General features: G+C 56.8%; 1 protein-coding gene across 2 annotated transcripts; it reads right to left on the bottom strand.

The window, feature by feature from the left end:
* Positions 1-144: 144 nt before the first annotated feature.
* Positions 145-23,550, bottom strand: LOC122365041 (mucin-19-like). 2 transcript variants are annotated; one of them, XM_043335921.1, is made up of 14 exons: positions 23,534-23,550; positions 21,048-21,222; positions 18,723-18,917; positions 18,262-18,401; positions 17,645-17,798; positions 16,751-16,921; positions 16,350-16,440; positions 15,804-15,977; positions 14,457-14,551; positions 13,961-14,106; positions 8,193-9,898; positions 7,822-7,928; positions 2,935-6,898; positions 145-1,126 (listed from the first exon to the last, which is right to left on the bottom strand). In XM_043335921.1, exons 2-14 carry the CDS (start codon positions 21,168-21,170, stop codon positions 1,017-1,019), a joined length of 7,176 nt encoding a protein of 2,391 aa, XP_043191856.1. In that variant the 5' UTR covers positions 21,171-21,222; positions 23,534-23,550; the 3' UTR covers positions 145-1,016. The 2 variants fall into 2 exon arrangements, with proteins under 2 accessions (XP_043191856.1, XP_043191857.1); XM_043335922.1 differs by lacking the exons at positions 13,961-14,106; positions 14,457-14,551; positions 15,804-15,977; ... (5 more) ...; positions 21,048-21,222; positions 23,534-23,550 and adding an exon at positions 10,974-11,369.
* Between the last annotated feature and the right edge of the window lie 299 nt (positions 23,551-23,849).

Below are 23,849 nucleotides of genomic sequence, written 5' to 3'. Positions count from 1 at the left end.
TCGAGCGGGTCGGCCATCAACTCAACAGAGCCACTGCATCTTCCCCTGTCCCTGTACACAGAGCGATCTACGCTTTACAACCGCACATAGCGGGCCACTTGTCACCAGAGACAGGCTCTTACTCTACCCATAACACACACCGTGTAAAAACATGCTGAGTTTATTCGATAGACATGGCTTTCCATACTGGTTATCACATGTGTGTCGGTTGGCCGACCACTCGGTCTCGTTGGCCGCGGGCGGTCACACGCCGGAATGTGGGTGTGCGGTGGTGCGGGGTCACCGGCGGGGTCACCGGACGGACCGGGCCGGGCCGGGCCGGTCCGTGGGGCGGTCAGTGGTCACACCACGGCGCGGTCGGCAGAGCCGTCATACCGACCAGGCAGCTGCCGCCAACGCCCATCCCGTGATTAGTAAACGAATATAATCTGGCTAGTAGGCTTAAAACCATCATGAAAATATATACCCTCTTACATAGAGAGCGATAGTATGTTTTAAACATAACAACCTCAACCTAACCCCATGCGTAATGAACGAATCCACCTAATAGGCAATCTTGAGTATGTTTTTTAAAGCGATGATTGAAATCCCCACAAATTCAGAGCACCGCTCAAGCACCGTTGAAGCTCATGGACATGCATCGATTCAAAACGACGTGATATGGCAATTTGACGATAACAGCTCATGCTACTAACAATAATGCAACGCACAACAATCGGGACAAACGATCAGCCCGCTATACGGCACTCTAACAGGTAACAACAGCCTCCACTGCCCGCCAACGAGAGGTCACTTCTGAAGGCACAGTGGTGAAACAGGACGCCAGCGGGCTCCTGGAAACCCAGCAGTGGACCCAGCCTGCAGCAATGAGTGAATCTGTGACGCATTTCCAATCAAAATCCCATCCAGAGGTGACAGAAAGAAGGCTCTACGCAGCGCGCAGCTGACTGACTTGTCTCATGTATCGGTCGTTTCCCGCTGTCGCTGAACACACGCTCCGGTGCCGGCGGCCGTCCTCAGTCGCCCAGAAGGCCCGACAGCGGGTCGAAGGTGGCCGGCTTCAGCTGCGGTTTGGCCGGCTCGGCAGAGACCCCGTGACTCGCCGGCGCCGCGGCGGACACGGCCCCTGGGTAGAGAGACGGAGGAGTGAGAGGGGCGGACGGCCGACACAGGCGTCCGATGGGTGCAGAAGGGGTTGGGCTCAGCTGACAGCTAGTCTCCAACGGTTACCGACAATGGGTAGGGTAATAGGGGCCGGGGAAGTACGACAAACACCTAGTGCGTGATCATTCAACACTTTGCACGATAGCATGTTGAAACTAAAATAAAATATTGTAAAATACTGTAAAAACAAAATATTGAAAAAAGCTGATAATTTTAACGGCTCATAACATGCATTAACGGCAGTCATAATCTTAACCTCACTGACGGCTAACCACGCACCACTCAACTCGTGTCTGGTGAGCAACACGCCACGCCGTGCCATTCGGCCGGAATGTCTGCAGCGCAGCAGGCACTTATTTTAAGAGGCCCCGCCGCCGGCGCCCGCTGCGCACCGGTCGGCGGCGTTCGAACGCAATATCGGCCGGCGATGAGACGACGCCCTCATAACGCCGGCCGGAGCATTTTATCGAGGCGCGTAATGGCATCAATGGACTCACGGTCACTGCGTCCGTACCAAATTGACAGCGCCCCGTCCGGCAGTAAATTCATCATGTCAAGAGCGACAAATACCATCGCCAGTGCCACATTTCATATCCATATTAAAGGTCCTGACTACTACTTACATCTGATGCTACGAATAGGTAGATAACTACTGTAGTTTGATTTCACCCTCTGCCCCTACACAGCACCGCTGAACTGACCAGCCGCGATGCACGGCCGACCGGCCGGCGCGCTCGGCCCGCAGTCGACCTGTTCGCCCTAATGACCGACCATCCGACCCTCCCTAGCTTCGTGACTCGGCCGGGCAGCGGCCCATTTCATAGCAGCGCCATCAATTCCGGCGCAACTCCGAAATAGAACCAAATGCTGTTTTAATCGGCCAACGATGTTTGGTCACGTCAATAAATGGTTCCTGCTCGTACAGAAATAGACTGGCGGTGCTGAGTGAAACATTCTGAAGCCCATAAGCCAGTAGCATCGAATAGGTGTTCCCAAACTATCGATCACTCCCCACGGACAGGACGTGAGGTAACCGGTACCATAATTAAATTCGCATTTCAGTGAACTGTGAAGTGCAACCAAAGCCGACCTTTCTTCACGTCTTACCAAAATAGTCAACAGCCAATTTCACAGACTTGCTAGCGAGCGTACGGGCAAACACACTGAAAGGGCATTCGACTTAAAACACTTTCAAGTACCTCTTGAACGAGCTTGCAATACCATACAAGCGAAACTCATTAAATTGACTTTTATGGATACCGCGGGGCACCACAACTGATGACCGAATAGGGAACATTGTCGATAACTTATCGCCTTTCACAGAAAAAGCGCTGTCGGTGGCAGACCCGATCCAATCTTCCTATTTATCAGTTTTATTTTCCAAAATTAGACTTTGTGGAGCTGGGAATTTGAACCTGCCCGTAAACAAGTTAAATGCGCTGGAGGTTTGGAACACACTTATCTGCCATCACCATTTCCCCAGAGGGCCTCTGTTTTAGCTGCCTTCACCGTCAGACACATTAAAGCCGAGGAAAGCACACAAGACACCACTCGATCAGCCCAGCTAATCTCGGGAACAAAATGAACAAAGTTTGAGCGCCAGCGACCAGGGTAAAATGCTGTAATAGAATGTCGGGATACGTTCCGACAGGCTGACATTCTCTAACTTAACATCGAAAACTAGGGACTACGGGCAGCGAGAGCCTGCGAGCCACCACGATGACACGTATGTGACCCACCGCGCAGCGACTGACCCCTGGCGGCACTCACCTGTACGGTTGGGGTGGTCCGCGTGCCGTGCTGCCTGGGTCGGCATCGCCTCGTCCTCCTCACTATCAGAGAACAGCCGCGCGCCCGCCCTGACCGGCGCCCGAGCCGCCGGGACCGTCTTAGCGTAGCTGAACAGATCGGCGTCATCGTCGTCATCCGAGAACAGACTGTCTGCCGGCGGGGCGCGGGCGGTCTTGGGGACAGCGGCGGTCGGTTTGGCTCTCCCGGAGCCCGTGACGGCGGACGAGGCGGATGTCTTGGCGGGCGGCTGGGCCCTGCTGGCGGCCGCCGCTGCCGCTGCCCTCTCCCAGCCCTCCTCCCGCTGACTGGCCGGCCGCGGCGCGTTCCTGGTGCTGCCAAACAGGTCATCATCGTCACTGTCCTCGGCTGGCGGCGGGACGGCGGGCCGGGCGGCGGCAGACGCGGAGGTCCGGACTGGAGTAGGGGCAGAGACCGGGGCGGCAGCCGGCGGCGGCGCCACGGCTGACACCGACAGCGGAGAACCGGCTACTTTGGGCGGCTCCACCGTCCGAACGGCGGCAGCTGCTGCAGCATTCGCTGCCGACTGGGGCTGCCGCGCGGGCGAGGAGCGCTTGTTGGTGGTGGGACTAGGGGTCACAGCCGGGCGGTTCTTGGCCGTCGAGAACAGATCATCTTCGTCGCTGTCGGAGCTGAACAACCCACGGCTCGGCTTCGTCTCCTTCCGCGAAGTGCGAGGCAGAACAACGCTCTTCGGAGTCTCCTTACCAGGCTGAGTCACTGGCCTGATTTCTCCGATATCCGAAGGCGATTTCGTCGGCTTCTTTTCTAAATTTTGAATATTCTTGCTTTTACCCAAGACTGAACTGAAAGCCTCAGACGTTGGTTTCGTCACAGCATTATTATTCACCGGCACTGCTTTGGTGGGGGCTGGTTTGGACCTCTTCGTTGATTTAAACAGATCGTCGTCACTGTCAGAGTCGAACAGAGAGCCGCCCGTTTTGCCGAGTGGAGCAGGCGGGCTGGCGGCGCCGGGCGCGACAGTCAGCGGCTCAGTATCAACAGCATCTTTCCCAGCAATGGCAGTGGCAGTCGCCGGGCTTTTCTGGTTCACTGGCTTCGATGAATTGACATCAGTGTTATCAGCCACGCCTGAAGTAGCGTCTTTCATTCTCGCAGTTGGATCGTTGGTCTCAGTATGTGTCACGGTTGCAGACATAGCTGACGCTCTGAGTGAGGGGCTCTTCTGGCCAGTGGCCGGTGTTTTCACGGCCGACTTCGGCTTCATCGTCTGGAAAAGGTCCTCTTCATCACTATCCGAGTCGAAAATACTGCGGCTCGATTTGGCAGCGGTGGAGGCCGCGGCGGCGGGGGGAATGGGGTCGGACTCGGAAACAACAGAGGTCTGGGGTGAGGGAGGAGCCGCGACAGAGGCGCTCTTAGTATCAGGTGTCGGGGGAGCGACGGCCGCCTCAGGGGACTTGTCATCAGCTGCCAGCTTCACTTCACTGAACACCGGTTCGTCAGCATCCAGCGCGGCGGTTTTGATGGCACAATGAGCCTCACTCGCAGGGACACCGCTCACAGCATCTCCAGAAGTCGACTCCTGCTGACTGGACGCTGGCAACGCCCCTTCCGTCTCCGCCTCTGACACAACACCAGAGCTGCCTCCGCCGTCTGTCCTCGTCTTGTCATGTCCTTTAGCCACATTAGCAGCGCTATGTTCGTCCTGAGCCGACCCAACGTCCCCGGGTGGCGATCTCCGACCCCCACCGGGTGACGGCCCGGTCTGGTCACCACTGACCGTGACCTCCGCACTGCGCTCCGGACTATCGGAGGACTGCGGGGGTTGTATGTCGGCGGGACTGTCGGTGTCACTGGGGCTGCCTGATGGGCTCGGTGTTTTCTCTTCATGCACCGCAACCTCCAGGGGAGATTTGTTCGTCACAGCCAGTGGTGGGTTCACCTTGGGGGCAGGACTCATATTCTCAGAAACAGGGGCTGCGCCAGGGACGTGAGCAGACTTGGGCTTGGATTTGACTGTTTGGAATAGGTCTTCTTCACTATCCGATTCGAAAACGCTGCGGCTGGTTTTAGAATGCTGACTTGGCGTGGGTGATTCTGCGGCGTTATTTTGTGTCACGGAATCGGATGGCATCTCAGCCTTCTCTTCAGTTGATCGCTGAACCTCGCTGGACGCTGATCCCTCATCCCCCGCTTTATGCGTGTCGGCGACTCGGCCCACGTTATCTTCTGAGCTCCTTTTGGCGTCTTGTTCCCGACTGGCAGGGGACAAAGTCGCGGACGACAATGTCTCCGTCGGCATGCTTTTTTGTTCAGCCGAAGGTGCTTTCGGAGCTTCGACAGGCTCCTTCACAGCCGGCTTTGACTTCTGCATGGTCTGAAACAGGTCTTCATCACTGTCAGAGTCGAAGATGCCATGACCTGGCTTGACAGGCCCCGGGGCGGCTGCTGACTTGACGGGCCCCGGCTCGGCTGCTGCTGTGACTGGTGCGGGCGAAGGAGGCTGAACTCCTGAGGTAGACCCCGTCTTGGGGACAGAGTGATTGTCATCCGCATGAGTCAGTGCCGTCGCCTCATCCCGCACTGTGACATTTTCCTCAGCTGACCTAGGCCTGTCGGCCTCACTTCCTCGTGTGTCGGCTTGGGTGCCTGCGAGTTCTTCTTTGGCCGTCGTTTTAACCCCACCTTCGCGCCTTCCCTCATCGTGCCTCATCTGAGCGCCTGCTGGGGTTCCCAGTGCCGAGACAGACGCGCCGGACGCACCAGTCGCCGACTGCGGGGCTGGGACCGAGTGGAATAAATCCTCCTCATCGCTGTCATCGAACAGACCGCCAGCTGGCGGCGGCGGCGCTGGCGGCAGCGTGGAGTCTTCCTCAGGCGGCATTTCCCTCGCTGAAGGATCAGAGATGACTGACGGCTGGGGCACGGGATGAGAGGATGAAGGCTTTGGTTTGAGCACAGGCTTGGGAGATGGAGAGAAGTCACTTTTGCTGGGTGCAGCGATAGAGGCAGTTTTAGAGGCAGTTTCTGTGGAACGCTCCCCATTCCTGGACAAGTCCTGCTCACTACCCGTCACCTCCTGACTGCCGCCAACCGCAACACTTTCCGGCTTGGCAGAGGATGGCGGTATAACGGCACTCTTCACCACTGTCTTCTGTGGTTCACCAGCCACCCGCGGTGCGCCGCTCGCGGCTGACGCATCCGTCACCCTCTGGGCCGGACGCGGAGCCGGCATGTGAAACAGATCCTCGTCACTGTCACTGTCAAACAGCGAGGCTGCCGCGCGGGCCGCCGGCGACGCTGAGGCCTTCCCGGGTGTTGGGGCGGGGGTCTGACCCGCCGGGGGAGGCGCGGCCGCCGGTCGGGCCGGCACAGACGGCCGGGCGAGGTCGGTGGGTGACGGCGCGGCGGGTGTCTCGGGCACCACTGGATGGACGGCAGTCGGCAGCGTCGTCCGATCCGACGCCACAGGAGTCTCTAGTACGGTAGAGCCAGTCCGGACAGAGTCAGCCACCACCGCCGGCGATATCGCGGTCTGGCTCCTTGCTGCTGACGGGTCCTCGGGGATTCCTCCCAGCGCGGTGCGCACGTCAGCGCTCCCCCGGTCGGGCGCCGTATCTTGCACAGGCGCTGTTCCACTCGTAGACGGACCGGGAGTCTCGGGCGACAGTGGCGGCCCTCCACTTCCATCCGTGCCATCGGCGGCATCGCTGCCCGTTCTCCGCGCCAGCCGGCCTCGTAGCTCGGCGTTGATCAGCCCGGGCAGCCGCTGACCGCCGGCCGGGGGTCTTCTGACCGCCGCCGCTGCCGCCGACGGCACCGGCCGGTCCTCAGGGGGCTCGTCGGCCGGAGCGGGCGACGTGACCGACTGGAACTGGCTGGACTCCGGCGGCAGAGACAGCCGGTTCGAACCGGGCTTTTTCCGACTGGGCCGACGCTTGACCGGTCCGCGCGGCCGCTCCTGCGGACAGAAAAGGTCAGAACAGTTAGACAACGGTCAGACAGGACAGTCGACGATCAGACAGAGAAGACGGCGGTCCAAGAGGGGAGTCGACGGTTGGGCGGGGCAGCCGGCAGACAGGGGAGATGCGGAGGTCAGACAGGGCGGGTGGTCAAATGAGAGAGCCAGGTCACAGCCAGAGGGCAGGTAGAGATCAGAGGGGACTGCCGGCGGCCAGCCGACACAGTGCCGCAATTAGGCACACCACTCGCAATTAGACACCTCGCCGCCGAGTACCGACAACGACGGAGACGGCAATTAGGCCGGCCGTAGTCGACTATCAAGGGCCGGGTTCAGCCTCTGAGGCCGGCGGTGCATTAGCAATAATGGCCTGGGGCAGGATCAAATCGCAATTAGAGTGCCCGGCGTTTGCAGATCCCGCTATTTAAACAACTGGTGGAGGTGCAGCTACGTGGAACTGGTGGTAGGTGATGCGTGAAATTCAGAGAAAAGGAATCTAACGAATAGTAGATCGGGTGTCCAAATCAACATGCAATTAGCATAGTTTGTTTGATACATTAAATTCGTTGGAGGATTGTGTTTATATTGAATACCTACGAGTTTATTGTACTAATTACTTTTTAGCTCGTTTTTTTCATTACCGACTTGGCATCGTATCAGCTTTAGTTAGACCAATAAACGTCACGATTAGCGATGTAAGCCCCTGTTTTGAGCGCCTAATAACATCGTTGATAGCAATGATAATGACCATTGAACATGGAGCTTACATTTATATTGCAGCTGCAGCTGTGCAATGTTAAACCGTCCCAAATGAAACGCAACAGCTGGCGAATATACTCGTACGAAAATCAATATCAGTAAGAACAATAACAGTGGCAGTAATAAGCCCGGTCCAGCAGCTCCGCGCTGCGGACCGTACCTACCTTTGTCAGCGACGGCAGGGTGTCGAGCGGGTCGGCCGGCCCCAGGTCGGCGGCAGTGTGTGTCGGAGGCGGAGAGCTGACCTCCGGCCGTCCCGTCGGCACGGACGCTGCCGACAAAACAAACACCCGAGGTCAACAGAGCGGCCCACGCAGCTGCGACACGGACCGACGACAACGCGTAGTAGATCGATCACCGCAGCAAACGGAGACATTGACTGGTGAGGTTAGGACAATGCAGTACTTCATGACGCTTTGATAGACTAGCAGAACGAAAGAACACTGGTATGTGCTGCTTGTGTAACAGCAGTGAAGGTCGCCTTTCGATTACAAAGTCTACATCTAGTCCGGCCGTTAGTCTGTGTCGCACCCACCTGGTCGGGTGTGGCGCTTCGGCTCCGGGCGGCGTCTGACGACCTCCGGTGGGGGCAGGCCGGCAGCCGCGGCGGCCGGACTCCTCACTGGACTCTGTGACGGACTCTCTGGTGGACTCCCCACCTCCCGGGCGCTGTCCGCCGGCGGGTGGGTGGTCGGACTGACGGGAGGACTCGGGGACAGCCGCGCCGTCGGTCCTGCCGCCCCGAACAGCGCCACGCCGCCCGCCGGGCCGGTGGAGCGCCGCCGAGCCGAGGAACCCAGCTGGTGTTCGATGGACGCAGCCAGCGCCGACAGGCCGGCAGAGACGGGCCGCGCGCCGGACGGTCCACCGCCGCTCCGACGGACCACGCCGGGGGAGTCGGGAGCGTCCGCCGCGGCCGGAGACGGCGCTCGGTCCTCAGAGGGGTCAGCGGTGGGTTCTACAGGAGGCGACACCGCGTCAGGCGAGATCGCAGAGCCCTTCACTGGGCCATGCTCATCCACCAGTTTTGTTTTGACAGAGCTATTAGGCGTTTCTTGAGCTTTCTCGTCGACCGGTGCTCGACTAGCTGGTTTCGTCACATTCGTCGACGCTGGCGCCGCTTTAGCGGAGGCAGCAGTACGGGAGGCCGCAGCAGGGTGGAACAGGTCGTCCTCATCACTGTCTGAGTCAAACAGGCTGGCGGATACGGCCTTCTTCGCCTTAGCCGCTGGGGCAGCAGCTGTCAGAGCAGCCTTTGAAGCAGCGGTCGCCGGCATAGCAGTAACATCCGCTGAGGGGGCCGCGGCTGGAACGGCAGGCGCCAGCGCTGGCGCTGGGGCTGGGACTGGTTCTGGTGCAGATAGTGGTGCTGGTGCCTGAGCTGCCGTCGGTGCTGGGGATGGCGTAGGCTCCACTGCTGGTGCTGGTACCGACGCCGCAGCTTTGGATTTCGCCGCAGGCGCCCGTCCCGTCGACGCCGAGCTGGCGAAGAGGTCCTCCTCTGAACTGGACAAAAACAGACTGCTCACTGGAGGTTTGGCCTCCTGTGCCGCTGGTTTCTCTGGCGGTTTGGCCGCGGCCGCTGGGATGGTCGGCGCTGCCACGGTTGCCGCGCTGACCGTAGGCGCAGATGAACCAGGGGCAGTCGGACCCATCGCGCGGACATTCTCTACACCGGTGCTGAGCAGCGGCGGCCGGGCGGTGGCAGTCGCGACACCGCTGCTCCGGACCGGCGGCGGGGAGTCGGCGAGAGGATCGGCCCTCCTCCCCACGTCCTGGGCCCTCGGCGGTGTCTTCGCTCGACCAGGAGCCACCAGTGAGAAAATGTCGTCATCCGAGTCACTATCGAACAGACCTTTCGGAGGGGGTTTCGCGGCGCCTGGAGCGGCAGTCGAAGCGATAGGAGTGGCAGCGGTAGGACCAGAGGCAGGTTTTCTGACCGCCGCGGCAGTTTTGGCGGCAGCCTCGCTCGCTTTGGCCGCCGCATGGAACATATCCTCGTCATCACTGCTGGAAAACAGGCTGGCCGAGGGTTTCGCCGCCGCGGCGCCACTCCTCTGCGCCGGCTGGGCGGCTGCGGTTCTCGCCGGGGCCGGCGCGGGGGAGTGTGAGGCGGCCGGTGCCGACCTCCCCGGCTGCCGACCGGCTGGAGCCGCCGCGGTCCGTCCCCCAAACAGGTCCTCCTCGTCGTCTGACACCGGCACCGTCGAGCGCTCAGAGTTGATCGGCCGCGCGTGCAGCCTGGAACACAGCGGAGAGACGCGTTAACTCCGGTCCGTGGTCCGTGACGATGACGGCAACTGGATTTACGCACCAGTAAAACGCCTTTTGGGCGAAGGACGAGCGAGCGAGATAGTGAGCCCTGCACGTGCAGAAGGGCGAGAGGGTACTTCCAACAGGCTTGTGCAAAGCACCCTTCTAACCGGTCGCTAGCGGTGTGCCAAGTTTGAACGCAATCGGCCCAGCCGTTCCTGAGATCTGGAAGCGGCATTCTGCACGTGCGCACGTGCAAACGGGGTCCAAACTGACTTTTGCGCGGCACCCTACTAATCGGTCCCCAACCGTGTACCAAATTTGAGCGCAATCGGCCCAGCCGTTCTCGAGATCTGGAAACGCCCCCTGCACGTGCGCACGTGCAGTAGCACCCTAACCGCAACACATGGGAATGCATGGCCTGGTGGGTGCCTACCTGTATGCCAAGTTTTAGCGAAATCACCCCAGTAATTACCGAGTTATTAAAATGGGAACAAATTTGGCACCTCTTCTTTTTGTATTTTGCACGTGCAGTGGGGGTCACTCATCAAGAGTATCCGAGCTTTGGTAGAAGGGATGCAGCTACCATACAAAAATTACCGCAAGACAATCGCCCAAGCGGCTGCTCAGATATGAGCCTCTCAAAATCACTACTTTTGGAAAACTGCTTGAACACCCTTGACTTTTCACGTGGCACGTGCCACGACGGTCACTGAGATGTTTTAAAAGTAGTCAATTACGGGGTAGAAGGGATGGGGCTACCCAACAAAAAAGACCGCAGGCCAATTGGTTCAGCGGTTGCTGAGATATAAGCCTCTCAAAAGCGTTACAGGCCGGGCCGGGCCGGGCCGGGCCGCTCATACTGAGATTTTTCCGTTATATTGAAAAGACTCACTTCGCTCGCTGCGCTCGCTCGCTCGTAATCAGCTTATACGCCCACTCAGTGTATTACAGAAATTACCGAATCTTTCGACAGGTCTCGCACACATTATCGTCCATATCATTAGCTTAATTATCAAGTACAGTAATATCAGTTAGTACGTCGCGTGGTTCGAACACCTACCTCCTCCATGCAGTGCCGATCCCAGGCCGGGTGGTGGGCATTCCAGTCCCCCAACAGTAGGGAGTCTGGGTTGGTGGGGAGGGCCGACGGGTCGAAGTAGTCGGACCTCTGGTCTTCTTCGCCAGGTCGGATTGGCGGCCGGTAGAAATTGTGGATGTCCAGGGTTGGCGCAGGACTGCTGCTCTTCAGGGCAGAGTTGCTGAGGTACAGGCGGATGCCGCACCACTCGGTAGTCGTGTCCGCCATGGCCAGGGGGGCGGTCTCCAGCTTGTCAAAGTTGAGACCCTTGCGGACGTAGATCGCTACGTCGCCCCCCTTGGCCGGGCCTGAGTTCCTCCGCCCCCGTGCCCTTCGGCGCACGGCCGCCGTCTGGAACCCCGGGATCTCGGTGAGAGATGAGGCGCTGAACTGTGCCTCTTGAACCGCGATGACGTCGATTTTCGACTCCGATAGCCAGCCTTGGAGCTCTGTCAACTTGCGACGTAGTCCCTCGGCGTTCCAGCAGGCGATCTGCAGGCGGCTTCGAGTCTTGAGGTTGGCGCGGTATCGGCGGTTCTTGGCTCTCCTGCTTCGACCCCGGGAGCTCCTTCCGGCGGACGTCGCCGCACCCCCGCCGCCGGCACTAGCGGCGGGGGGCGCCGACTCACTCATTCAGCGCAGGCCGGCGCCGCTGCGGACAGCCTCCAGGCGGCATGCCCTCGCGCGGCACCGGCCCGCTGAGCGTGCACCAAGTGTGCGGGTCGACGTGCAGATGGCGTAGGGACGACGGCGCGGTGGAGCGTCGGCCGCCGGCGCCCGGCCCCGAGAGGGCGGGCTGGGACCCGATTGGCTTCCCCCGCCGCTCTCCACGGCGGGGGCGGGGACGAGCCCCACGGAGTCCACCACGTGAAGGTGGGTCCCTCCAGACTCCTGATGAGGCGGAGCAGATGCTCCGCCTCAAGCTCCTCCGCCTGGGGGTGCCCAAGTGCATGTCCGCATGGATATGGGCGTTTCTCCGGGACAGGAGAGCTGCGGTCGAGGTCAACGGCGCCCGAGGAGGCGAGCGCCCGTTCCGGGCCGGACTCCCGCAAGGCAGTGTTCTGGCCCCAACGCTTTACACGCTGTGGTCGGCCGACCTGATCACGGCGCTCAAGACCGTGCCAGGCACAGACATCTTCATGTATGCCGACGACACGGCGACGCTCAGCAGCGGCGCCTCCGTCGAAGAGGCCGGCCGCCGAGCCCAGCGAGCTGCGGACATCATCGCCAGCTGGGCATCAAGATGGAAAATGCGGGTCGCCGGCGAGAAAACACAGGCCCTCGTCCTATCCCAATGGGCCCGCGACGCGTCGAGCTTGAGCATCAAGGTGTCTGGCGCCGTGGTGACTGCCGGCCCCTCCCTCAGACTCCTGGGCGTGACCTTTGACCGCCTCCTTCACTTCGGCGCCCACTGTGCCGAGCTGCGCAAGAAGGTCCGCCCCCGTGTCGCCCAGCTGCGACGCATGACCGGGAGGAGCTGGGGACTGGGCGAACGCCAATTGAGGTCGGTGGCCAACGGGTACATCAGGGGGGCCTTAGAGTACGCGGCGGGGGCGTGGATGCCTGCGGCCTCCGCTTCACACCTGGAGCTGGTCGACAGGGAGCTGCGGGCGGCGGCCCGGGTGATAACCGGCTGCCCCGCCTCAACACCCGCCTTCGCCCTGCTGTCGGAGGCGGGCATGCCCGCCGCATGCACGCGCCGCTCGGTGGTGGCAGCCAGGCTACTGGGCCTGGCGATGTCCCTGCCAGAGGGCGACCCTCTCCGAGCCCTGGCGGAGTCGACCCCGCCGCGCCGCCTCAAGACGACGACCGGATGGAGGGACCGCGGTCGCGAGGCCCTAGCACGGGTCTGCCGCGGCGGCGCGCCGCTGACCTTTGAAGCGCGGCTAGCAACCGCCGGGCCGCCGTGGCGCGATGTCCCCGGTGTGACCATCGTCCTGGAGGTGGGTCCCGGGGGACGCCGCGACTGCCACCCGGACACAAGACGAGAGGCAGCGGAGAGCCGTCTGGCGGAGCTTCCGGCCGAGGCGACCTGGATATGGTCAGACGGCTCCGCCGCGGATGGGGTGCTGAATGGAGGAGGAGGAGCCACCATCATTTCCCCGAACGGCGACATCAGGGAGGTGCGTGTCGCGGCAGGCGCCCTCTGCTCCAGCACCCGCGCGGAGCTATTCGCCCTGAGAGCGGCGCTGGAGGAGCTCCTGAACATGGATGGCCGTGACACCTCCCTTCCGACTGTCGTCTGTACCGACTCGATGGCGGCGCTGGCCCTCCTGCGGAGCGGCCCGGCGGCCCAGAGGACTCCGCTGGCCGCAGATATATGGAGGCTGCTGGCCGCGCTCACCGAGGGGGGCCAGCCAGTAACCATGCAGTGGGTCCCTGCACACTGCGGGCTCCCCGGTAATGAGCGAGCGGACGCCCTCGCCCGCGAGGCCAGCGCCCTACCCCAACATGACACTCCGATCGACGGTGGCACGATATGCAAGGCCGTTGCACGAGACGCTGCGCGCGCCTGGCAGCAGAGCTGGCCGGACGGCTGGTACCGGGCGATATGGGCCGACCGCCGTCCCGGCCCCGTCCTGGAGGCCGACCGTGCCGTCGCGGTTGATATTCACCAGCTCCGAGCAGGACACTGGAGCGGCTCGGCGCAGTACCTGCACCGCATCGGCCGCCGTCCCGAGGCCGACTGCCCGCAGTGCAATGACATGGGCTGCCCTGCTGCACGATGCCGCGTCTGCCGCGAGGAGGCGGACACTCCACGACACGTCCTGCTCCGATGCCCGGCGCTGGCGGGACGCCGCCTGCGGCGCCTGGGTAATATTCACCTGGAAGCGTCTATGGCAAGGGACGACGGCGCGGTGGCGGCCTTGGCCGCCGGCTACCGCGCCCAATTGAGCCTCATCGGCTACGCCCCCTAGGGGGCTGGAGGGAACAACAACAACAACAACAACAACAACAACAACACCTACCTGGGTCCCCGTCGCTTCTGTCGGCCCGCGGCGGTGGCGGCGGCCGGCCGGTCGTCCTCGTCAGAGGAGCTGCTGTTATCCTCCCTCCGACGGGGGGCGGAGAACGGATCCAGGCCGCCGAACATCGCCACGGCGCCGGCCGGCAGCTGACGGGGAGGGGAGGTCAGAGATGGGAGGGACGCCGCACGGAGCGAACAGACTAGATCCACCAACTGAAGACATAAATAATAATATAAGATACGTGTTAGTCCAATAACAAACAATGTTATCGAATGATAGTACTGAAAACGAGTAATAATTATCCAATTAAGTGCCACTGCATGTTTACAACGCACAAGTATTTCAATGAGTATTTACCAACAACCTACGAAGCCCAGTTGATAGGGCCAAATCAGCTTCTCGTTTACTTTCATACAGTCAGCGATTTCTGCCTCTCGTGTGTAAATGTGTATCATGCTAAAGTAAATACAGAACGGCGTCCCTCGGCAGACCTTACCCTTCGTGTTGGAGTGGGCGGCTGCGCGGCAGCAGCAGCGGGAGCCGGAGCGGGATCCTCCCCGCCGGGGCTGGAGCCGTCGGAGCCGAGGTCGTCTGAAACCCGACACCACGGCTCATTAGCTGTCGTCGAACAGGTCGCACAGAGGTGTATCATCTTACACCTCGGGGCGAAATACACCGTAAGAACGTTCACGTAATGGTGAAAAATGGTCAGACGCGGGACAAGAGCGGATCAGGTAACGTACCGCTAATGACTGTCAGAGATAGGTCAGAGAAGTGTCCTGAAACAGAATGCCATATGTCAGAAGTCAGAACCAGAAGTTATGAGCCATCGGCAAAAGTCTCAGCAGTCGGACGCATGCTGTGCACATTCTGCAACTGCACAATGATGTGTGGCCGGTGACGGTCAGTCCATTATCGCCAGGCCGTGAACGCCAGACGAGTGACTGCCATGAACCAGCCGGGTAAAGCAGCGAGCTGCTCACGATCCGAGTTGCCAACATACGGTGGAGGTTGTGTTGTTATTAGACCTACATGAGGTGAGCCTAGCTGTCGGTGAGCCAGTCATGAATGCCACAGCATCTAGGATACAAGCCAAGTCCAACAACGAGACGCTCTTCTATTGACACGTAGGCGCTACCATTCGCGATCGACATAGATAATTGGAAAGATATGGATCCAATGTGCCGCGAGGCTGCGGGAACTTTTGCACATGAATCACATCGAGTCGTCCACAGCGCTCGACGCTCGCAGCGGACAGAGTCCGTGCGGCTCAAGTTCAGTCATAATGCCTCGGGTTTTAGGAAGTCAGCCAAACAAAACGCCCCAGACGGAAATATATCAGCCAAACAAGTCTGGCACTCGTCATAACTAGCGGCTCGCGTAGCACACTTGAAACTTCTGCGATGCATCAAAACAATCAGACGACTTCGAGCACCGCAGATCTGATTTTGATAGCCGATACCACAGCCTGCAGCAAATGTCTGTGTCGATAAGCATTTAGGCAACATGATTCTCTTGCGACACATTTGATGCTAATAAGATGGTTATGGATTGGGGACGTCGTCCCTGGGGATATTATACCCCGCCCTCCCCGTGTCTGTACTCACCGGGCGGGGGCTGCTCGGACCGCTCCCCCCCCCCCCTGCCGTCTGCCCTCCCCCCTCCCCGTGTCTGTACTCACCGGGCGGGGGCTGGTCGGACCGCTCCACGCCCTGCCGTCTGCCCTCCTCTCCCCCCCCCCCCCCTCCCCCCGTGTCTGTACTCACCGGGCGGGGTCTGGTCGGGCCGCTCCATCCCCTGACGTCTGTCCTCCTCCCCCCGCCCTCCCCGTGTCTGTACTCACCGGGCGGGGTCTGCTCGGACCGCTCCACGCCCTGACGTCTGGTCTCCCCTCCCGCTGCTGCCGGGGCGGCCGGTCCAGCCCACAGGCCGGCCGCTGCCGCCGGTCGGCCGGCACCAAACAGCTCCCCGTCACCGGCCTCCGAGCCCGAGTCCGACTCCGGCGCGAACAGGTCTCCTGGGCGGGGGAGGGTGGTGTTTACATGACAGTCACGGCAGTGGTGGGGAGGGGCGGTATGGGTGGCCGGGCAGCTTAGATTGGATGACGGACAGAATGGACAATCATGCGCCGGGGGCATTCCGCAAAACAACGAAATAACCATCGACACCGCATCAGATACACTTCTTTCAGAGTGAACGTAGACATACTGAAGGAATATAAACCTTATTTTGTGTATTTTACTTCTAGTGATCACGTCACCGTCTGCATATGGTCGCTTAATTAATTACAAACGCAGAAAATATTACCACCGTTAACTGGGGTAACAACATCTTATTGCCAGATAGGACAGATACCGCCATGGCGTTCCCCACTACTCCAGCGCCGTACCTTCTAAGGGCGCTCGGGCGCGTGTCTGTCTCCGCGGCGGCTCCTCCCGTTCGAGGGATTTCGCCTTCTGACCGGCAACACCTGGCGCCGTCTGTCGGCGACAAACGGAACCTCACGTCACATCAGACATACGGAACATCGAATGGGTCTGGGGCTTTATATCAACTACGTCAGCTCTTACCAGCGGTTGCTATGCTGTGAGGCATTGTAGTCTAAGGAACTACCAAAACACACTCCCCAAGACTGGGAGGTGCTATTTTCTCTCCATCAATCATCTTTGAAAATTCATGAAAAAACAGCAGATGCATCGTCGGTAAGTTAGTGGTGACAAGAGCAATCACCCATGAACAATTCATCAGTGATCCATATTCTCGGGCCCTCGTCTCGCTGCCAGCGCCCACCTGTGTCCCCGGGTCGAACATGTCGCCGCTCGAGTCGCTCCAGGCGTCGTCGGCCGGCGGATGGGCGGCCGCCCGGGCGGGGGCCGGGACGGGGGCGGCGGGAGCGGGGGCGGCGGGGACGAACACGTCTCCAGTGTCGCCAGTGCCGTCCAGCAGATCGCCAGTCGTTTCCTGTGGAATGGAGCAGCGTTAGTCGCTGGCTTATTATGACACATCACTGATTCGGCGGTAACTTGCAAAGAAACGCGACACTTCACCGGCATAACAGCGAAAAATCTTTTTACACATCCTCGACAGCCTGGCACTGTAGGCACCGAAAGACACCGACTTCACGTCACTCCTGGCCTGTCAGAGGTCTCTCCCCTGGTCCGTGAGATCGTCTCTTACCTCGTCTGTGAGGCCTCATAACTGCTCTGTGACGTCGTCTCTCACCTGGTCTGTGAGGTCGTATCTTACCTGGTCTGTGACGTCTCTCACTGTGAGCTCACATCTCACTTGGTCGGTAAAGTGAGCTCGTCTCTCACCTGGTCATTGATGTCGTATATCACCTGGTCCGTGAAGTCGTCTCTAACCTGGTCTGCAGGACCATCCGTGATGTAGCCTCTCAAGTTCAACTAGTCTGTGAGGTCTCTAACCTGTAGGACCGCCTCTCACCTGGTCCGTGAGGTCGCCTCTCACCGGGTCTGTGAGGTGGCCTCTCACCTGGTCCGTGAGGTGGCCTCGCACCTGGTCCGTGAGGTGGCCTCTCACCTGGTCTGTAGGACCGCCTCTCACCTGGTCTGTGAGGTCGCCTCTCACCTGGTCTGTGAGCTCGCCTCTCACCCGGTCTGTGAGGTGGCCTCTCACCTGGTCTGTGAGCTCGCCTCTCACCTGGTCTGTGAGGTCGTCTCTCACCTGGTCCGTGAGGTCGTCCTCGGTGTCTGCCGGCGGCGGGCCCCCGCCCAGCTGTAGACCCACAGAGTCGTCGTCGGCGAACTGACGGCTGCCGATGATGTAGGGCAGCGGCCGGTGCAGGTACGGATCTACCGGCTCCACGGCCAGCGGCAGGCTGACAATGGGGAGGGGGGAGGGGGTCAGAGCGACCGATATAGGTACGGGTCTACCGGTTCTACCGCCAGCGGCAGGCTGACAATAAAGGGTATCAGAGTTATACAGCAGCCGATGCAGGTACCGGTCCACCGGCTCCACGGCCAGCGGCAGGCTGACAATAAAGGGGATCAGAGTTACAGAGTGGCCGCTTCATCCGCAGGTACGGGTCCACCGGTTCTACCGACAGCGGCAGGCTGACAATGGGGAGGGGGAGGGGGTCAAAACGGCCGGTGTATGTTAGAATTCTACCAAATCCACTCCCTTTTTCAGTTCACTCTTGGTTTAAACTCCATGCTTGACATTAAATTCACAACATGACAACTACCACAAATAACCTAGCCCACGTTTTCAGGTCCTGTTTCCCGGAGCTCGCATTGTCCGTCCTGTCGCTGGACTCTCCCGTGCTATCAGCTCGGACCCACCTGTCGCTCGAGTCTCCGTCACTGTCAGAGTCCGAGACCTCCAGACGCTCGTAGGCCCGGTCCACCAGCTCCCCGCCTAGGGCCAACGCCTCACACAGGCGACTGTGGGTCTCCTTCTGAGCGTCCTCCTTCGAGACGGTCTGACGACGATTAGCGGCGTTAGTCTTTTCAACGGTTAGGAAGGACGACAACGATACGTCACTCATGACTATTCTGTGTAGATTTAACTTCGATATAGTATAGGCACTGACAACACAGTTGTGAGTACATTCGAGCTGTTTTGCTTGTTTGCGTTTAGGAGCGAGTTTTGCATTGGCCAGTCGACGGCGAGGTAATTACGCGTACTGCGACCATATGATCCGTCAAATGTCAGAGGACCATGCCACGCTCTTCCAGCACCGCAGCCAGAACCAGACAACCAGTTCAGTGGTAACGTCCTCACCGGCGATCCCCGGACCCACCTGTTTCTCCGGCGCCGCCGCCGCCGCCACCGTCTCGGCACTGTCGTCCTCGTAAACCCGCGACTCGACAAAGCGGCTGTTGGAGACCAGCATCAGCTGCGTGGCGGCCGTCTGCACTCTGCACTGGGCGTCGGCCGAGTCAGCCAGCAGGCCGGCCAGCTCGGCCTTCACCTCCTCCGCCCGCGAGCACAGCCGCTGAGCGTACAGAGACGTGGTCAGAGCGTCAGAGCCGCTGAGCGCACAGAGACGTGGTCAGAGCGTCAGAGCCGCTGAGCGCACAGAGACGTGGTCAGAGCATCAGAGCTGCTGAGCGCACAGACACGTGGTCAGAGCGTCGTCAGAGCCGCTGAGCGCACAGAGACGTGGTCAGAGATGGAGGGTGGAGAACAGTTACTCTGCTATTGGGGAAGTCATAAAAGGAGAATCAGACACATATAAGGGGGCAGGATATTGTGTGTGATATGCAACTGATAAGTATAGTTGTCTAATAGTTAATACGCTCATGATCAAATGCTCTGAGCATTAGCGTCGCCACGGGGGGGCAAGCGGGGCAGCTTGCCCCCCCAACCTCGGACCGGGCACCCCCTGAGATCGATACAGATCCGATGAGATTTTGGAGTCGGGAAAAAATGGGGGTACCTTTCTGAGAATGTCTGTGAGGTCAGACTCGGTTGGAGCGTGCAGTTTAAACCAGAGTCTGACTCGCAGTCGCCAAAATCTTGAAGACTCCGAGTCCAGACTCGGAAATGTCAATGCTGTGATTCATTCCATGTTCCTAGTTCGTTCTTTATTACATTTTACAGCTGATTTTCATAAGTTTTGGAGTGCTGACAATTTTCGTTCAAAGCGTGAAACGAAATCTTTGAGGCCTTTCTCAACTCTCGTCAAATGTCTGCGAAAGGCTCAAGTACCGTACAAGTGTCGCAGGGCTCATGAGCTTGCTTTAAACAAAGGCTCCTAAGGAGCTCCACTGAGCCCTAAAGAAGCTTTCAGAGGGTCCAAACGGGCCTCTGAAAGTCCCATTGGTGTCCATGCCATGTTCTCTGAGGGCCCATACAGCCTACAGGGATCTTTGAGCCTTCGAACATTTCTGAGAACCTTAACTGGCCTCTGATAGTTCAGCCAAACTTTTGACGCGACAGACTTTGCTAACCCCAAGCCGCATCTGAGGGGTCACAGCTCACGTGTCCCTCTGAGGTCCGCAACACATGTTTGTTATGTCCCTACGTAAGGTCCTTAGGGATTCGACACAGACCCCGAGGGTTCACACTGTTATCCGAGGGCTCCAGGCTCACCCTGGGCCTAGTCTCTTAGCGCCCGCCGCCCACACTGGCTTCTGAGGGCCCCACCTTGTGCTCGGAAAGCCTTAAAGCACCACGTACACGTAAATATTTGAGGTGACCCACGCCGATCTCCGGGATCCTAAGCATGCTTCTGAGAGTCAGCACTGACCCTGAGTGGCCTGAAATGGCCTGGAAGTCCCAAACCTATCTCTAAGGGATCCCTTGCCGCTATGCCGTGCGTAACTTTTGGTTCCGTTTAACAGTTTTTGTTCGCGTTTGCAACGCTTCCCTTCACACGAAAAACGAGATACTTTTGTTCACACTCGAGTGAACAAAACACTTCCTCTCACTTGAGCAAAGATGAATTACTTCCGATTCACACTTGACACTTCCGACATTCACTCTCCGCCGAATGCCCAACTTAGCTACGATCGGTGGCTGGGATAAGTCCTATGCATTTCACGTAAAACCTCTGCATGCATGCGTGAATGGAGATTTTAGCAGGGTGATCCGATTAAATGGAGCGTTTTTCACTTTTTCTGGGTAATGATCATGAGCGTCGAGCGTCTACACAGCAGTGTAGACGTCTCTGCAGTGCGTCGGCAATCGCAGCCACTATATACTACAATTCTGCCAGTCGTTTTTGTCATGAAATTTCGAAATTTCGAATTTTTCTGTTAAAAAATTACATGTCATAGCTAGAAGAACACCTTTGTCACCATCGGATTCCTCGCACCATTGCGCGTCGAATGATATGTAAAACGAGTGAGTAAAGACTGGGGAAAGGCAAGTTTTAACACAAAAGTTGATTTTGCCCCCCCAACCGAAAATCTCTGGCGACGCCTATGGCTCTGAGCCTGAGGTACCAGACAAACATGTACTCTACAGCCTGCCACAGGTGCAGGGCCAAAAGATCCAAAGGGTTATGAAATATTCAACCATTCAACCATCTCATTTAAATGAAAACAAAGTTAACTGAATAGATGCTTATATTAAATAAAAATAAACAGAGAAAATTGTAAGTAGTTCAAATGATACTGACCTCTGAGAATGATTGCAAGGTGGCCAGAAGGCCCACATCTGAGGCCAAGTTCCAGTCATTGGCCCTTTCTCTAATCTGGTCGGTTGTCAGCGGTTTGTCTCCACTGACTGGAGGACTGGCCATGGCCAGTTCTGCTCCTGATCACACAATCTGTGCCTCAACAGGGGCGTAGCAGCTGAAAATGAAACACTGACAGTTAGCTATATGGTCTCTTCCCTTTTGATCCACTCATAGTTAAGTGATCTGTGATATTGATATTTATTGAATTAAATTCATATGCTCTTCTTGGAACTAATTTGAATTAAGGTGCAATGCTCCAATCCTACCTGCAGCAAATATTGGTTGGAAGGTACCTATAGTAGGAATAATTTTTTAAGCTTGCCCGATCGTTTAGGTGCACAAATGAATACAGCACAGGACGAGCAATAGGAGTGAACCAGTTGGGCAAACTAGACCTTTGGAATCAAAATATGGAGGCATCAAAAGATTGATTCCTTATGACCATATTTGGGCATAAATGCAGACCATTTATAACTCAATACTTTAACCCCAAGCCACGTGAATGCATCATCTTACTCTTGATTTCACTAATTATTTTTGACTTTCTGTTCCAGTTGGGCAAACTAATAATGCTCACGGCACACTGCGTATATAGGGGACGTGCGCCTCCTCGAATCTGTTCAACGCCGTTGGACTAAAAAGATCTTAGGCATGGGAGAGCTTGATTATAAATCCCGGCTTAGGGCTCTGAACCAGTACTCGGTCCAGGGCAGACTTCTACGTGCCGATCTGATTCAATATTGGAAGATTTTCCACGCAAAGTGTTGTATAGATGCCACTACCATGTTCGAACTTGATCCCTCGTCTAGTACCAGAGGCCACATGTTCAAAATCCGCCACACTCGAGCACAAACTGATGTCAGGACCAGGTCCTTCAGCAAGCGTTGTATCACCGCTTGGAACGCACTCCCTGACCAGGTCGTAGGTGAATCCGACCTGAGCAGGTTCAAGGCCATGTTGGCTGACTCGATGGGTGATGCCTTGTTCTCTTATCATATGTGATGGCTATTGCGTTGACCTGTTTCCCCTAATTTGTGTTTGCATTATTGTATACGATCTTTTATTGTATGTATCATGAAACTATAGCAAAATTCGTGTTTGTCACTATGCAGGCTCTTGTTCCCGGCTTGGCAGCACCCCCTTGTGGTGTCTCCGCCGGGCGAGCCCTACGTTCGCGGGTTCCTTCCTCACGTATCCTATGCACATCCTCTATGCTGTACTCTGGAAGGCAGGGAACCCCCAACAGGTGAGTTGAACAGGTGAGTTACCAATCACGTAAAAATAAGAGAGTGATTCAAGACAGAGCATGCCTGATCTTGAACAGAAATGCTGGAACTATCTCCTAAGCAAAATAATATTGCTCCTATCATAACAATTTGAATTCTATAGGTAGTGAAAGGCAATCAAGGAATTGATTCACTTTAAACAGATAATCATAATATTGATTCCCCATCAGCTGGCTAATCATTATTTTGATTCACAGGTAATGTTAAGAGATAGGCAACAATGACCTGCAGGATTACATCATTTATCTTGCTACTATTCTCATTTAGTGGTATCCTCAGCACCACAACAGATACCTATAGCATTGCTGTAGTTAACCTTCTCTACATTTGATAACAATTTATTTTTAAATGTCAAGAATACAAAAACTGAAGCAACAGGTAAAAACCATATAATAAATAAAAAAGCACTACAACAATGATAATAAGGGGTTTGAAAATTTCATTTTGCCATTTCACACAATTACTGATTGTTTAGTATGCCATTCATGATACAAAAATAACATACAGTGTGATTTCCTCAAAACAGCTTTTACGTGATGGACAGTGGCTCTGTCTTTTCCCATTCACAAGGCCAAAGGGACAATTTCTTAGTTTTGAGGTAACACTTTTTGGAAAGCTACCACATTTTTCTACCTTTTTAAAGAAAAATCTTACCGTCATGGGCCTTTTTTCAACCGTAACGATACATTTGAAGTCAAAAGTGTACCCAAATGAATCAAAAAATTGATTCCATGCCCATATTTGGTCATGGCTCCTCCCACCAGAATCAAATTATTGATGCCTCCATATTTTGATTCCAAAAGCCTAGTTTGCCCAACTGGAACAGAAAGTCAAAAATAATTAGTGAAATCAAGAGTAAGATGATGCATTCACGTGGCTTGGGGTTAAAGTATTGAGGCTTCAGTGCACTTTTCATTTAAGCTCTTTAAGCCAACTTAAAGCGATTCCAGGCTTAAAAATCCGACTATTCCTATGAGACACTAGAATCAGAATCCCCCCAAAATGGCTAGCCTTCAACCTCCAGAAATGGGAGTGGTTTTCTACAATTGCACGGATGTAACCACTAATTTCACGCTTATATATAGCATAATTTGGATATACCCCGACAAACCAATCGAAGAAATCGGAAATCCAACCAACACATCAACCGATCAACGGTAATCAGCAAATGATCAGCAAATAATGCATGATGCAGATACAGTGCTATCTGCTAAATGTTTCGTAATTTGACAAAAGTATGGAAATGACGTCAATAATTACTTTGCATTGATCAGTATCTTGAGCAAATAAAGATGGTTTAAACAGTCAAAAACTACTTGCTATCGATCAATCCCCTGTAAATCATAAAATCTTTTTTACTTATCAATATTTAATCCAAGAAAGCACCAAACTGTCTTTTCATAAGCGCCCAACGCATTTTGATTTGTCCTTGAGTATTGACGTCACTAGCTTTATC

This window comes from Amphibalanus amphitrite, unplaced genomic scaffold (genome assembly GCF_019059575.1).
Source record: "Amphibalanus amphitrite isolate SeventyFive unplaced genomic scaffold, NRLGWU_Aamphi_draft 000712F_arrow, whole genome shotgun sequence".
NCBI classification, from domain to species: Eukaryota; Metazoa; Arthropoda; class Thecostraca; order Balanomorpha; family Balanidae; genus Amphibalanus; species Amphibalanus amphitrite.
This window is presented reverse-complemented; position numbering and strand designations above follow the sequence as displayed.